Source organism: Glycine soja, chromosome 10 (genome assembly GCF_004193775.1).
Source record: "Glycine soja cultivar W05 chromosome 10, ASM419377v2, whole genome shotgun sequence".
In the NCBI taxonomy this organism is placed as follows: Eukaryota; Viridiplantae; Streptophyta; class Magnoliopsida; order Fabales; family Fabaceae; genus Glycine; species Glycine soja.
In genome coordinates, this window is record NC_041011.1 from 6,311,344 (window position 1) to 6,326,444 (window position 15,101).

The window sequence follows — 15,101 nt, forward strand, 5'->3', positions numbered from 1 at the left end:
ATTTTTGGTCTCTTGTAAAAAAAAAAATCTTTGTTAATCGCTGGTAAATTTAAAATCTTGTTTTTTATTCCTAAATTTGTTTAGATAGAACTTTAAATAGTGAAATAAAGTGATTTAGATAGTGCCTTAAGGATAAAAATAAAATTTTAAATTTATCAACAATAAAAAAAATAATAAGGTATCAAAAATAAAATTTATTCATTTATCAATTATCAAAAATATATTTAAGTTATTCTTTTAACCATTTACTCATATAATCAATTATGCTGAATAAGAATCAATCAATTATGTTGAAAAAGAACACATCAGCCGCCCGAAATCAAAAGTCGGGATGAAAAAGGAAGAAGACACGAAGAACGAAGAGTCCATCCTAGTCATTCATTTTATTTTATTATATTTAATTAATCTTTAAAATTAAAATTAAATTAATCTTTGATAGTTGGACTTGGAGTAGAACTGCGCATGGTGCAGTTTATTTTAAATTGAATGATGTTATTTTATTTATTTACACAAAAAACTTCACGTATATTCAGACAAATAAAGTCATCTTTCATATTTGCATCTTTTTTCTCGTATGTGAATGACTCAATGTGTCATATATTATTAGAAAAAAAATATTTTTTAGACTGTTAAAAATATCTATTAAAAAAACTATTTTATAAATTAACCAAGGTGTAGAAATTTTTTGGATTAGTTTTTTTTTTCTTAACCAAGAAAAAGTTACTATTACTAAACTGGGTTTCGGGATTAGTTACATTAGTCATTAGCCATAGAAAAAATTCAAACAAATTAACAGTCTCTTTCGATAAATTGAAGATGCCTGCTTATTTTATAGAGTAGTAGTTCAATTTGTGGGACTCTATACAATACCATCACATACAGTTTTATTTTTTTTATTGTTGCAGTTTAATTTTATAGTGTTTCGTAATTAACTTGCAATCTATAATCTACCGATATGGAACTTCAATAAAAATCAACTCAACAAAGCAGGAAGAGTTAGCACATTGTGGGACCGCCAGATATAGCTTTACATCAGTCTGTGTTTTATGCCCAATGTAAGACACTACACATTGGTGAAGGCAATTTATTTTATTCCCTTGATCCTAACACATTTTGGTGTCTCATTTTCCAGCTATTCGAGGAGTCATGTGGTATGTAATCATAAACTAGCATCTTTTTGTCACCTTCAAAGCATAATCCGTGGAGCCCAACAAGATTAACACGTATTGTCCTTTTTGTGACAACTTGAAGATAATTTAGTTGGTCAAGTATTGATGATGACATATACTGTACTATGTAGTCTCTAGAAACTTGTGAGTTTTCATTTTTCATGTTTTGTTGAATGTAATGGCATATAGCAAAATTATTTTTTAAGACTTATGTAACTTGGTTGGGGAAATAAGTCCAAAATTTAATTATAACTATTTAATATATTATACTAAAAAAATTATTATTTAATTACTACCGATTTAACCGCGGTTAAACCATTAAACTTTGAACTAGTACCTTCACCCATTTAATAACCGATCTAGCTTTATAAACATTGAAAATGATCACCATATCTGATCCGGCCTTGTATTTACTGATCTTTACTAGTGCATCAAATAATGCCTTAAACAAAATAACTGCATTGTACTATATAACACGGTTTCAACATTTATGACCGACTCAACCAAGTTTCGGAAGGCATAAAGAACAACCGAGGCAGGCAAGGGCAAAGTTCTTTTTTCCTCGAAACAAATAAATTTAACAGCCTAATGTGGAAACAACTAAAATACATTGAATAGAAATTATAATTACAAAGCTATAGAGAATACACACCTACAGGCAAAAAAAATTAAAAAAATTAAAAAATTAAAAAAAAAAAACAGAAAATTATGACATTCTCCAAATTGTAAACTTTTTTCAGTGTATAAGCTGCTGTGTGATAGATCCCCAATAGAGTGAGTATTCTAGGATGTCTGACACCACTAAAAAAATAAGCTTCCTATTCTGCACATGGCTATTTCAAAATGCCTCTTCTCTTTCGCTCTCTCAAATCACTAGGTACAATAAATACAGCATCTACACAAAGCCCACCTTTGGAATGTGTACAATCGATCTGTTTCATGGAAAATCTAACTTGAGTTGTAGGCTCCGATCCACTGACAATAAACTCGCCCACCTTGTAATCTACCCAGTATCCACGCTTATGATTGCCATATGTATCATCAATCTCAGTTTCATCCAGACAGCATTCACATGATGCTTGCTGACCATCTGAAGTAGAAAACTCAAATTTCACAGGTTTTATATCCCAACCATGGGTGTGATCATAATTGCAAACACGCCGCCCTAGCCTTTTGGAAAACCGTCCAAGGTGAAGTCGAAAGGAGAGAGTATAAATATCAGCAGGAAATGGAAACGAAACCTCCCCATCCACTTCAAACCACCATATTTGCTGCAAATATGCCACAGTGTGAAACCTGAAAATCATCTAAGGTATAACAGAATGCTGACAAATTACAAGAACAAATGGAGAACAAAACAGTTTCAACATCAAGATTTGCAGCAGTGCAACAATTTGCAAAAGATCATTTAAATATTTGTCTAAATTGTCATTAATACTTGAAAACATCATTCCAAGTTAGAAATATTTAAATATTTGTCCTTATCCATATTAAGGCCTCTATATACAAGTAGAAAAGTGTACAGTTCAAATTGTTTTTAGATGTTAATGGAAAATGAATCTAAAACGCCATGAAACGTTTTCTTTTGAACATTGATGTAGCTTTTATATATGTAATGTTGGTTTTCTTTATGATGGAAAAGAATGTTAAAATTTAGCTGAGGAAGTAATTTGTTTGTGAGAGAACAAAGTATTACAGCTGCCAAGTTTTCTATATAATTCAAATGAGTTTACATTAGATTCGGGTCAAATAATAGAACCGAAATCAAAGAACTACATCATTTGGTTTAGCTCTGAGAAGGAGATCAGCTTGATCCCTTTAGTAGTTTTATGAATTGTTCATAGTCATTTTGGTACTTGTTTTTGTCTAAAATCAGAATTAAACCAAGCATTACCCAACAATTTAACACCCCCATTATAAACAAGGTTTTGCTACTTTTAAAGGGGCATTAAAGATTTAACAGCAAAGGCCAGGAAGTAAACAAAGTCATGATCCATGCCCAATTAACAAAACAATCTTGAACTTAATGCATTTGTCATCAAAGAAACATTTTCCTATTTATTCAAGTTAAATAATCACTAATCATGAACAAGATAAATAAGTCAGGATACAATATAAAAGTAAATGTATACAATTCCCACTTTCTCAAAAAGACATCCATAAAACAATTAAAGCATACAAGACAAGCCATGCTGCACAATATAAGCAAATATGTGCATTTGGATCTTAAACTGAGAGATTATGGAATTTTCAACAAATAGGTAGCTTTACAGGTTAAACCGTCAAATATCAATCACACTAAGTGCTTAATTTGGGGGGGAAATGATTTTATTCAGTCATATATACAAAAAATCTCATCCAGGATAAATGAGTATGTTACAACTTACAATACATGATCAGAGGGTGGAGCTTGGTTGAAATGGCTAGGGGTCAAATTTAAAATTTGCAGTGAAAAATAAGAAATATAAAAATTTGAGGATCTTCCCCAAGGAATACTAGGTGCCACCCCTGCGAATAATGACATTACTCCAACTTAAATTCAGAATTACAAATTAATACAAGACAAGTTATTGTCAGAATAGCATGATCTGTTATAACATGCTATTAAGCTCTAGTCTCGAGATGATAAAAAGTAACTTTAATATAAGAAACAAACTTTAAGTTTGGTAAAGCAACAATCAGCAGCATCTTTGATTGTTTTACTTGAATTTTTATGCTTACATATTGGCCTCTATGACAATGATCTAGGATAACCAATCAATGTATAGATAAGATAAAATGATAGTCAGTTTATATGGAGAGAATGCCAAGAAAGGTCTAACATCTTATGATTTATCTTTACAACATTCAACAGTACTATTTAAGGAGTATGGCAATCAAAAGCTCATATCCTTCTATTAGTCAAAAATCATATCAAGAAAAGTCAAATATCTTACGATTTATCCACATTGAACAAAGTTTTGCTCCCTAGTGAAGTAGCAGGAAATCACAAAATTTCTAATTTTATACTCGAAGCACGAGTAGTTACTATTGCATTTCTTCACTTTATATTTATAAAACAGAGATGTTCTACACCCTACAGTCTCGCTGAAAAGGATAAACCTGCTGAGCATCCACTGACACCAAATTCAAGTACACTCGGAAAACTAACATAAAATTCCTAAACTTCAATCATTTATGATGCTAAGACCAGTTTATCATTTTGCACATTTGCTAATAGCCACAACTAAATCAATATACTAACATTGAATTAAAAAAACTTAGGTTGGTCCTAATATTCTTACTCACAATTCAAGTTCAGCACACCCACCAAATGCTCATTTACACCATACCAGATACTCTATCCTTTTTTCTAGGAATCTGGTCCAGTAAATCATGCACAAACTAAAAATCTCCCCTTTTTTATATATCATGATTTAAACCTTTTGTGAATATACAGCCTCCTTAAATACACAAAGAATAAGACTATTTCAATATTTACGGCTATTGTCTAAGAGAAGAGTCAAATAAGCACCAAAACAAATCATGCCCTTCCAATCCACAATAAATTTAACACCAAGTCCGCAACCAACTATATAATACTAGTATACTACATTAAACTATGCTTAATTGAAGAACCTAGGGGAGTGAGAGTGCGCGTAAACATATTAACTTCACATACCAGAAAAAATATAATTTCTTCAAAGTTTCAAGGTCTTGTGTTCTTACATAATTGGTATATAAAGATGAAACTTCCACTAGTTTGGGAGTTATTTTTACTTTTAATGTGTGAAAGTGAGAGGTAATCTCCAAAAGGTCTCCTCAGTTCAGAGGATTTAAACATCCAAGCAAAGGGAAAAAAACCAATTTACTTAAGGGTCTTGCTAATCAGTGCTCTTAGGACATTAGTTAAGAAACTCAAAGGAAAAAATATTTATTGTGCAGATCATAGGAGAGCGTAACAAAAGTAACGACCAGCACAATATTGCGCATCTCAATAAAAAAAGTTCTTCTTTTAGTTTCTTAACCAATGTCCTAAGAGCATTGGTTTGCATTTGCCTTTACTTAAACTATGTTTGATAGAGTGAAAAGAAAAGTTTAAAATTTAAATTAAAGAGAAAACAAAGAAAATAAACAAAAAGAGTTCAATTTTATACAACATTAATGTAAAAGCATTTATCCTGTCAACAAAACAACAAAATCATTGTTGGTTTGACTTTTAAGATAGGATATAGTAAAAGTCAACAAACTATACTGTACATGTGATGTGATATGCAATTCGATAACAACTTAAAAAAATGCTAGTCAAAGAAATTTTTGTTATCATCAGTATTTCCTTTCTTCTTTCTTCTCTTTTCTTTTCATTTTCCTTTCAATCAAACGGTAAACAATGCATTATTATCATCAGTATTTCCTTTCTTCTTTCTTTTTTGCGATACAGTTTTCACATCCATATCTAGCCTTAGAGAAAAACAACTAAAGCCAATTAAAGTAAATCTAACCTAGATTCTTCAGTAGGAATCCAATTCCAGTATCTCCGGTCATCAATGCCGGTAATCACCATCGCCTTCGCCGAAATGGACATGCAAACCTTCCCGGTGACTCTGTCCAGCCACACTTCCTGCAAAACCCTCGCCACAATCAAGAAAAACCCTAAAAAACCTAAAAAAACAAAATAATGATAATAATAATAATAATAATAATAATAATAATAATAATAATAATAATAATAATAACTGACCTGAAGTGCAACACCCACCTTATGGCCGTGGTCGAAGGGGAGGGGGCGGGAGAGGAGCGCGAATATGTCCTTTTTCGAGAGGCTGCGGTGATGGCGCTCCGGCGGCGGCACGAGATCTAGCAGATCCTGGTAGTTGCGCGGCAGCTTCGCCTCCCAGACGGAGTCCGACGAGGCGGCGCCGCGAAAGGCGCGGTTGAGGCGGGCGAGGTTGCAGATCTCCGGCGGCGTCAGGTGGAGGAACACACACGCCACGCAGCTCTCCGGTATGTCCCCGAGGCCCGGGCCGATGCTCGAACCGTTCGACGACAGCGACGCGCCCATGGCACGCGCCGAGGGGAAGGGAGGAAGTAAGCGCGCGTGGGAGTGAAAATATACTGAAAATTGAAAATGCGTTAGTGATGTTGGTGTTGCATGTAAGAAGAGTTGTTTGTTGTTGGTGGATAGCTTTTGCGTGGGATTTTTAGTTTGGAATTTCTGTTTGGGGTGAAATATTTAAAGGGAAATGTCACACACATTCAGACACTTTTTTTTTTTTAATACAGACAGACATATTCTTTCAAATATGCTATATTTTTATTTGAGATTTTTTAAAAAATAAAACCATGCTACCCATTGTCCCTACCGTTAAAAAATTTAAAAAAATCATATTTTTACTGTGAAAACTGAAAACCGTAAGGAGTAAAAAAAAATCATTGGCAACTTATCTCGAAAAAACTTTCTTGGTTGACCCAGCATTTTAATTGGTTTTCAATTTTTTATTAGAAAAAAACTTGTTTAATGATTTATTAAATGATTTTTTTTAATAATTTTTAATATTTTTTGAGATGTTATTTGGAGTAATATTTTTTAAAATGCTAGTTTTTAGTTTTTACTTTTTTATATTTATTCTTTTTTATCCTTGAACATTTATTAGATTTCTTTTTTAATCTTTTTTATTTAAGATAAAATTTTATTATTTATGTAATTTTATATTTTTTTAACTACTTCAAGAGATAATTTTACCAAATACTTATAATTTAATAAGATAGTTTTATACCTTTAAGCTACAAGTTAATTTTTATTTTACAATTGATTTTTTGAGTTAGTTTTGTCAAATATAGTCTTAGTCACTACTCTCAACTAGCATTTGTCTTAAAAATAATTTTTTCTTTCTTAAAATGCAAATTTCGTTCTCATATTTTCCCAAACTTTTTATTTTAGTCTTCATATTTTTTAATTGAGACATTTTATTTTTCACTTAAAAAAATCATGATTTTAATTCTCATATTTTTTAATTGTGATATTTCGTATCTCACTTTTAAAAAATCTATTATTTTAGTCTTTGTAACCAATTTCAAACATTAATTTGTACTTTTTTTATAAATTAATCTTATTAGTAATTAAATAAAAAAAATTCAATCAAGTGACTAATAAACAAACATATATCAATAAGTGTTAATAGAGTACACATATTAATGTTTAAAAAATTGATCATATGAACTAAAATCATGATTTTAATAATAAAAGTGAAACAAAATATCTTAATTAAAAATGAGGAATTAAAATTATAAATTTTTAAAAATAAATAATGAAATATCTCAATTAAAAAATAAAAATTTAAAATTATAAATTTAAAAAAATGAGGGACAAAAATTACATTTTAACCTAATTTTATGTGTCTTGTGTCTAATAAATTTGTTTCTTGATTTTATACTTTGTTCCTAATTATAAAATCCTCTTAAAAAATGTTTATCTCTTTTTATAAAATTATTTTTTTAATTTTTAAATGTATTAATTATTTTTCATAAACAATCTTATTAGTCTATTTCCATTATTTTTAAGAAATAATTAAGTATATATAAAATTAAAAAAATAACATAAATAATAAATATAAAAAATAAATAAATTAATTTTTTTAAGAGACATAAATGAGTTAAAAATGATAGTGTAATGAGTGTGTGTCAGTATAAAACTGTGTTATTACTCCTCTAGTCCTTATACAATTATACTAGTATTTAAATCGTGAACCGTGACAGAAGCTGGGGTGGGTCCGGGTTTTGAATGTTGTGTTGGACTGGACACAGGACAGCGGGGATACGGTGTGGGGAGGTCTACAGTAAAGGACTAGTGATTCGCGGTGGATTTCTTGCCACGTGGCGGCCTGTGGAGGAAAGCAAAAGGATAAGGCTGCTAGTCGGGCACGTGCTTGGTTTCCTGTTATGTGTTATCAACCTCACTTTATTCTTAACAAATAACTGTTGCAAGTGGTTTTTCTGTTAGAAGGTTGCAAGTGATGTAGATACTAATTTTGTATTAATTTATTTAGATTTTATAGTTTTTTCATTTTAAGTTTAAGTGTTTATAAGAAAAAGTGTTCCGGGTGATGCAGATATTATTTTTTTATTAATATTGATTTAAAATATTTAAATATATTTTGTAGAAAAACATTAAATATATTTTTTATTCTTAAATTTAGATAACCTTTTATTTTTGCTTTTATAATTTTAAATTTAATTTTTAGTCCATTAATTTTAAAAAATATTATATTTAGTCCTCTTTATAAAAAAAATTCTCAAATTAATTTTGGGATGAGTGTAACATTTTTTATGAGTATGGATTAAAAGGAATATTTTTTTTTACAAAAATTGACAGAAAGAGAATTATATCATTTCATTCACAATCAGAAAATAAATATAATTATGCAATAAAAAATCTGGTTCCTAGTAAAAAAATCTTGACACTCTAGCTCACCAATTTAAAAGACTAAAATTAAATTACTAAAAAAATAAATTTAAATTTGGGATACAAAATATAAAAGTGATCCAAATTTAAATGACAACAAACATATTTAACTAATTAAATTTTTCATTTAACTTTTATAATTATAGTTTCATTTTAAGTTAAGTATTTATACGAAAAAAGTTATGTATGGTTTTTGTTTATGCATTCTAAATCTCACTTTATTCCTAACTACCTTTTGCAAGTGGTCCTCAGGGTGACTAGACATTTTTTCCAAAATAAATACTCTTATAAATTAAATTATTTGTTTTAATTTTATCGTTGTTTTCATTTAAAATTTTAGTGCGTAAATTTTAGAGAATTTTAAAAAATGAAACTATATTTTGTTATTTATATTAGTCTAAAACTTGATCTTTGTTAGTTAATATTGTCAATAGTGTAGATGTCGCATGACAAATCTCACATAGTGTCTCAATTATCTTATCACGTCGATTCTATGTTAGCATATACTAAAATGAAGAATAATTTTATGAAAGTTGAAATCACATTAGTCATAACCATTTTCTTGTATTTTTCACTCAGCCTAAATTGACTTCTATTTTCTCACCTATTAAGTGTGAACCAAGCAACCATTGTGTCTCATTTTTGTTCCTAGCATATTGGACATTCATCATCAGCACTCATAGAAGATTATTTTGATTATGTTGGGTGTGGATTATAAGAGAAGGTGTTTTGTTTAGTTAGTCAATTATGTCATCTTGCTCTATTGATGTTGATATTGAAATTCATTTGGGTTACTTGGGAAATGGTGGTCCACTTATGATTATGTGTCATATGTTGTTTCCTTTTTCCATAGCTTCCCTTTTTGGCACATATGGTTTGCAATTTTATTTTTGTTGTTTGGTTTTCTTTTGTTTTGAGCTTATGGTTGTAGTTGTTATTTTTGTATGATTTTGAGTGTTTTTATGGTTGCTTGGGTTTAGCATTAAAATAAGATGATTTGGTTTCATCTTTTATACCTGATCTTGACATAGCTACCTGGTATTGCAAGTGCAAGATAGTTTTTTTAAATCACATTGGTTTTGCATCACAAAAAGAAAGAGGAATGAGAGGCGAAAGGTTAAATGTGATGGTGGTGAAATTTGTGTGTGAAACGAAATGGAGTTTAATTACAAAAACATATTCATCCTTGCAACTTGGTGGAAGGATGCAAAGGTTATTACAAGATTGATCACATATCCTTATTAGTGCATAAGAAATGGTTAGAGAATAGGATAAGAGCGGCATTGAGTGATGAAGATGTACTTGGCTAGTGCATATGTACTAGTCGCAATAATTATGAGATTCACATTTATTACGAACACCTAATAAAGTAAGAATTAGAAATTATTTGTAGAACTAGTGAATCTATGTCACTCGAGGAAGAAATAAACATAATAAAAGTGGAGAAAGGAGATCAAACATAGGTGACAAATAAAAACATTAATGATGCAAACAGAGACAAAACAATTGTTATGGAAATGAAGAGATTGGTAATGGAGAACAATATAGAGATGCATAAATAACAAATGATTATGGAGGCCAAGAAGAAGAATTAAAAGATTAAAAGAGTGCAAAAGAAAACATGCATAGGTAACATCTTATTGAGAATGAAGATGAGTCTAATGATGATGTTGAAATTGAAGAAAAGGATGATCATGGTAAGAGTGAGAAAAAGAGATGTAAGAGTACTAAAAAGACATTTAGTTATTTGTGCACATTGCTAACTTTAGAATGAAGAATGTTCCACAATCTTCTACACTTGGAAGGATGATTAAGATTACCAACAACAAGTTTTCAACCTTACAAAGGATGAGACTTCCTCAAATGATGACATGATCGGGGTTGTACCCGAATCAAATAAACATTAAAATGTAGTATCTAGGAAGTGATCCTAGGTCTTCTCCCAGTGAGCAATGATCAACAAACGTTCATAACATATAATAATAAAACAGTAACAAAATGAGAGGGGTTGTTTGTTTTTGTAAATTAAACAGCAAGCAAATTTGAATTAAGAAAGATAACAAAACTAAAACATGTTGTTTCCCCTTGATTCAAAAGCAAGTCTTTTATCCTAGGTTACAAGAATTTATCCCTAATCATTTCAACCACTTAATCCAACCCGAAATTAATTTACTAAGCGAAAATTAACACAAGGCTGTCATTATGTGATTAAGCAACACATACACCAATTAATCTCTCTCACATGTCCATTAAGCATGAACGTTAATTAAGCATAGAGACAATTAATCAAGCATTAAGCATGTATGGATTAATATCAGCAACAAATACATAATAATTGGTGAAGGGGAAAAACTGATCAGAATTTAATGTTAATAACAAAACCTCAAAGAAAGCTATGCTTAATCCTCAAGAGAAAACAACACTAGAGATTCAGCCTTCCATTAACAGTAGAAACAAAACTGGAAACTAATTGCAACACAGAAACGAAAGTGAATCTACAAACATAAACCAAAAATGAAATTGCAATTGGAAATGAAATGCAGAAACGAATAGGAAATCAAAGGCAGAAAACGAACTGAAATTAGAAGACAGAAATGAAAACGAAACTGGAATTTGAAGCAAAAAATGAAAATGGAGTTCTACGTTAACAGTACCATGCGTGAATAGTAACACGAACCAAAAAAACTAAAAATGAAACCCTAAAAATCTCTACCTCTCGTGAACAGTAACCAAACCCCTACTAAAACCCTAGCAGCTGGGCTCACTAAAGCTCACCAAGCCCCAAAGCCTACAAATCTGATTTTTGGGCCCAATAGAGTCTGGTGGCCCAATTACAAAAATACAGCCCAAAAACGAAATAAAATAAAACTGGACGACAAATAAAATTGTCTGCTCTCTTGAAGTCCAAGCCGATTCAACTCAATTCCGGATCCAAGTCCAATTGCTTATAATTCTCTTGAAATTAAATTAAAACACAGAATTAGTCAAGTAGGCCCAAATGATAAAACTGCATAATTAAATTGACAATTAAAGCTGATCAGTAATTAAAATGGTGACAGAAAAGGGTAAGAAATAGGAGAAAATAATGACACATCAAATTCCCTCATACTTAGCCTTTTGCACTCCTGGGCAAAATCAAAAGGCAGAGCAAGAAACAAATCCAGAGACATTAAAGAGAGACGAACAAACACAAAAACATTTACAAACTTCTCAATGAATCTCAAGGAATGAAAGGAATAGGCAACATCCAACACGTAAAGAGTTAAAGAATCAAGACAGTCATGAAAATCATCCAAGCACCTCAAACATGGCAAGGTAGTCAATCAGCTTAAGAATTGAATGAAAAGTGATAAAGCCTCACAAGATATGCACTCTATCTCTCAAGTGTCTAGGCTACTGTTTACTCTCAGAGCACCCATGAAAACAAACACCACATAGACTTGGCAAGACTCTAAAATTGACAACCAAACACCACAAACACATGCACATGAGGATCAAAAGGTCTTTTAAGGTTGTAATGGGGCTAGGGACAAGGTAGTGGAAAGTATGGGATAAGTAGCTAAAACCCAAAGGAATAGAGGAGCAATGGGGAATAAGTGGAAATTAAGCAAAAGTAGTAAACCCAAAACCAAAATTAAAAATTAAGCATAAAAAGTAAACCCAAAACCTCTAATATCAATAAAATCAACCAAGTCCTCAGACCAGTCTAAGTCCTCAAAACAAGACCTCATTTATTCAACTTCATTTTTTTTTCTGTTTTTATTAGACAAAAGCATTTGAAAGCATTTTGAATACTTGAAAAATAAAGCAACAATTAGGCAATATATATATACATCAAGCATGGCAAAAATACATCATCAAGCATGACAAAAAAAAAACATATCATCCAATGAAACATATCCCCCACACTTATTCCCAAAACAATTCCAAAGCTCCAAAATTCCTTAAGGGTAGGGTGAGATCATGGTTTTTCACTTAAGCTTGTAATGAGCTTCAAAACAAAGAAAGGGGAACATAGGCTCAAAAGGGCTATCAAAGGAATTAATTCAAGGTAGGCTCATTTGGCTAGAGGCTTATAAGAACAAAATGCCTAAATCATCTCCCAACATGCATGTGAACCAAGAAGTATCAACAAGAGTCAAGCCAAGGCTATTGTGCAAGCAATCAATGGGGCAAAACACACCGAATAAAATAGATGATAATGGCTCAAAATCTCACCAAGGGTAAATCTATCACTTTCAATTCAACCTTTCAAAACTAACTTGACATGTAGAGAAAAAACAAGGATTTCAATTCACAAAATGCCAAGAAACTCCTATTTCAAAAACAATTATCCATTACCTATACATAACCTAGAATTCAAAGAGAAACATGTTGGATTGAGTGGCCTCAGAATAATTAAGAATGGGGGTTGAATTAATTATTCTTAAACCTTTACTAATTAAAAAATTACTCTTTTAAGGATTTTACTAAATTGTTAAGAGAATGAGGAGTAGAAGAGAAACTTAACAGAAAGTAAAAGTGAAAATTAAAAGCACAGCAGAAAGTAAAAGAGTAGGGAAGAAGGAAACAAACACACAAGAGTTTTTATACTGGTTCGGTAACAACCCGTGCCTACATCCAGTCCCCAAGCGACCTACGGTCCTTGAGATTTCTTTCAACCTTGTATAAATCCTTTTACAAGCAAAGATCCACAAGGGATGTACCCTCCCTTGTTCTCTTTGAACCTAGTGGATGTACCCTCCACTAGAATTGATCCACAAGAGATGTACCCTCTCTTGTTCTCAGTCAAACCCAAGTAGATGTACTCTCTACTTGTACCACAAAGGATGTACCCTCCAATGTGTTGAGACAAAGATCTCAGGCTGTTAAACCTTTGATACTTTGTGAATGGGGATACAAAAGAATTCTCAGATGGTTAGTCCTTTGAACACTTTTGTATTAGGGAAAGGGAAGAATCAAAAGAATTCTCAGACTGTGTCGTTTTGAATTCTTTGACAAGGGAGAAGGCAGACACAAAAGAATTCAGGCGGTTAGTCATTTGTTCTTTTGGAAAAGGGAGAAGAGAGACACAAAAAGAATTCAGGCGGTTAGTCCTTGGCGAATTTTTTTTGGCAAAGGGAGAAGAGAATGAAAAGATGAATAGCACAAGTTTTCAAGGTTTGGAAAACCAGAAAACTTCAGAAAACTTTTGGTACAAAGAAGAAGAAGAAGTTCAAAGAGATTCAAGGCTTGTAAAGGATTGTATGAAATAAGTGTTCAAGATTCTTGAAATGTAAAACAAAGCCTTGCTTTTATAGACTCTCCATGTCTGGTCAAGAAGACCATTCAGAAGAGTTATAACTTTTAGAAAAACTTAAAACCCATTTGAAAAAGTCAAAACCTTTTTGAAGAGTTACATCTTTTGATTTTTCAGAAACAGTCACTGGTAATCGATTACCAAATAAGTGTAATCGATTACACAAAGCTTTTGAGTGAAAGGATGTGACTCTTCACATTTAAATTTGAGTTTCAACGTTCAAGGGCACTGGTAATCGATTACCAAAACATTGTAATCGATTACTGCCTTTTGAAAATAATTGGAACGTTGTAAATTCAGTTTGAAAACTTTTCCAAACTCATTTTGCTACTGATAATCGATTACAACAATATGGTAATCGATTACCAGAGAGTAAAAAATCTTTGGTAAAGGTTTTGTCAAAAACTCAAGTGCTATTCAAAGTTTTGAAAAAACTTTTTAATACTTATCTTGATTGAGTCTTTTCTTCACTCTTGAATCTTGAGTCTTGAATCTTGATCTTGATTCTTGAGATCTTGAATCTTGATTCTTGATTCTAGGCTTTCTTCTTGAGTCTTGAATTCTCCTTGATTCTTGAACTCTTGACTTGTTCTTGATTCACTTGAGATGTTCTTTGATCTTTGAGCTTTTTGTTCATCACCTTTGTCATCATCTTTTGTTGTCATCATTGTTATCATCAAAACACCTTTGAATCACATTCACCATGAAGCCTTGCTTCTACAAAACATGCAATGTTGTACACAAAACATAAAACCAAAATAACAAAACCTTTTTAATTACTTATTAGCCTTAATTGTCAATTTAATTATGCAATTTTATCATTTGGGCCTACTTGACTAATTCTATGTTTTAATTTAATTTTAGGAGAATTATAAGCAATTGGGCTTGGATCTGGAATTGGGCTGAACCGGCTTGGACTTGAAGAGAGCAAACAATTTTATTTGTCGTCCAATTTTATTTTATTTCGTTTTGGGCTGTATTTTTGTAATTGGGCCACCAGACCTTATTGGGCCCAAAAATCATATTTGTAAGCTTTGGGGCCTAGTGACCTTTAGTGAGCCCAGCTGCTAGGGTTTTAGTAGGGGTCTAGTTACTGTTCACGAGAGGTAGAGATTTTTAGGGTTTCATTTTCAGTTTTTTTTGTTTGTGTTACTATTCACGTAGAACTCCATTTTCATTTTCTGCTTCAAAT

The 15,101-nt window shown here is 31.4% G+C and overlaps 1 protein-coding gene across 2 annotated transcripts; it reads right to left on the bottom strand.

Moving 5' to 3' along the window:
* Positions 1–1,608: 1,608 nt before the first annotated feature.
* LOC114372152 (F-box protein PP2-A15-like) lies at positions 1,609–6,365 on the bottom strand. Of its 2 annotated transcripts, none has more exons than XM_028329580.1 (3): positions 5,908–6,365; positions 5,651–5,769; positions 1,609–2,465 (listed from the first exon to the last, which is right to left on the bottom strand). In XM_028329580.1, exons 1-3 carry the CDS (start codon positions 6,208–6,210, stop codon positions 2,003–2,005), a joined length of 885 nt encoding a protein of 294 aa, XP_028185381.1. In that variant the 5' UTR covers positions 6,211–6,365; the 3' UTR covers positions 1,609–2,002. The 2 variants fall into 2 exon arrangements, with proteins under 2 accessions (XP_028185381.1, XP_028185380.1); XM_028329579.1 differs by having other exon boundaries at positions 5,890–6,365.
* Positions 6,366–15,101: the final 8,736 nt, after the last annotated feature.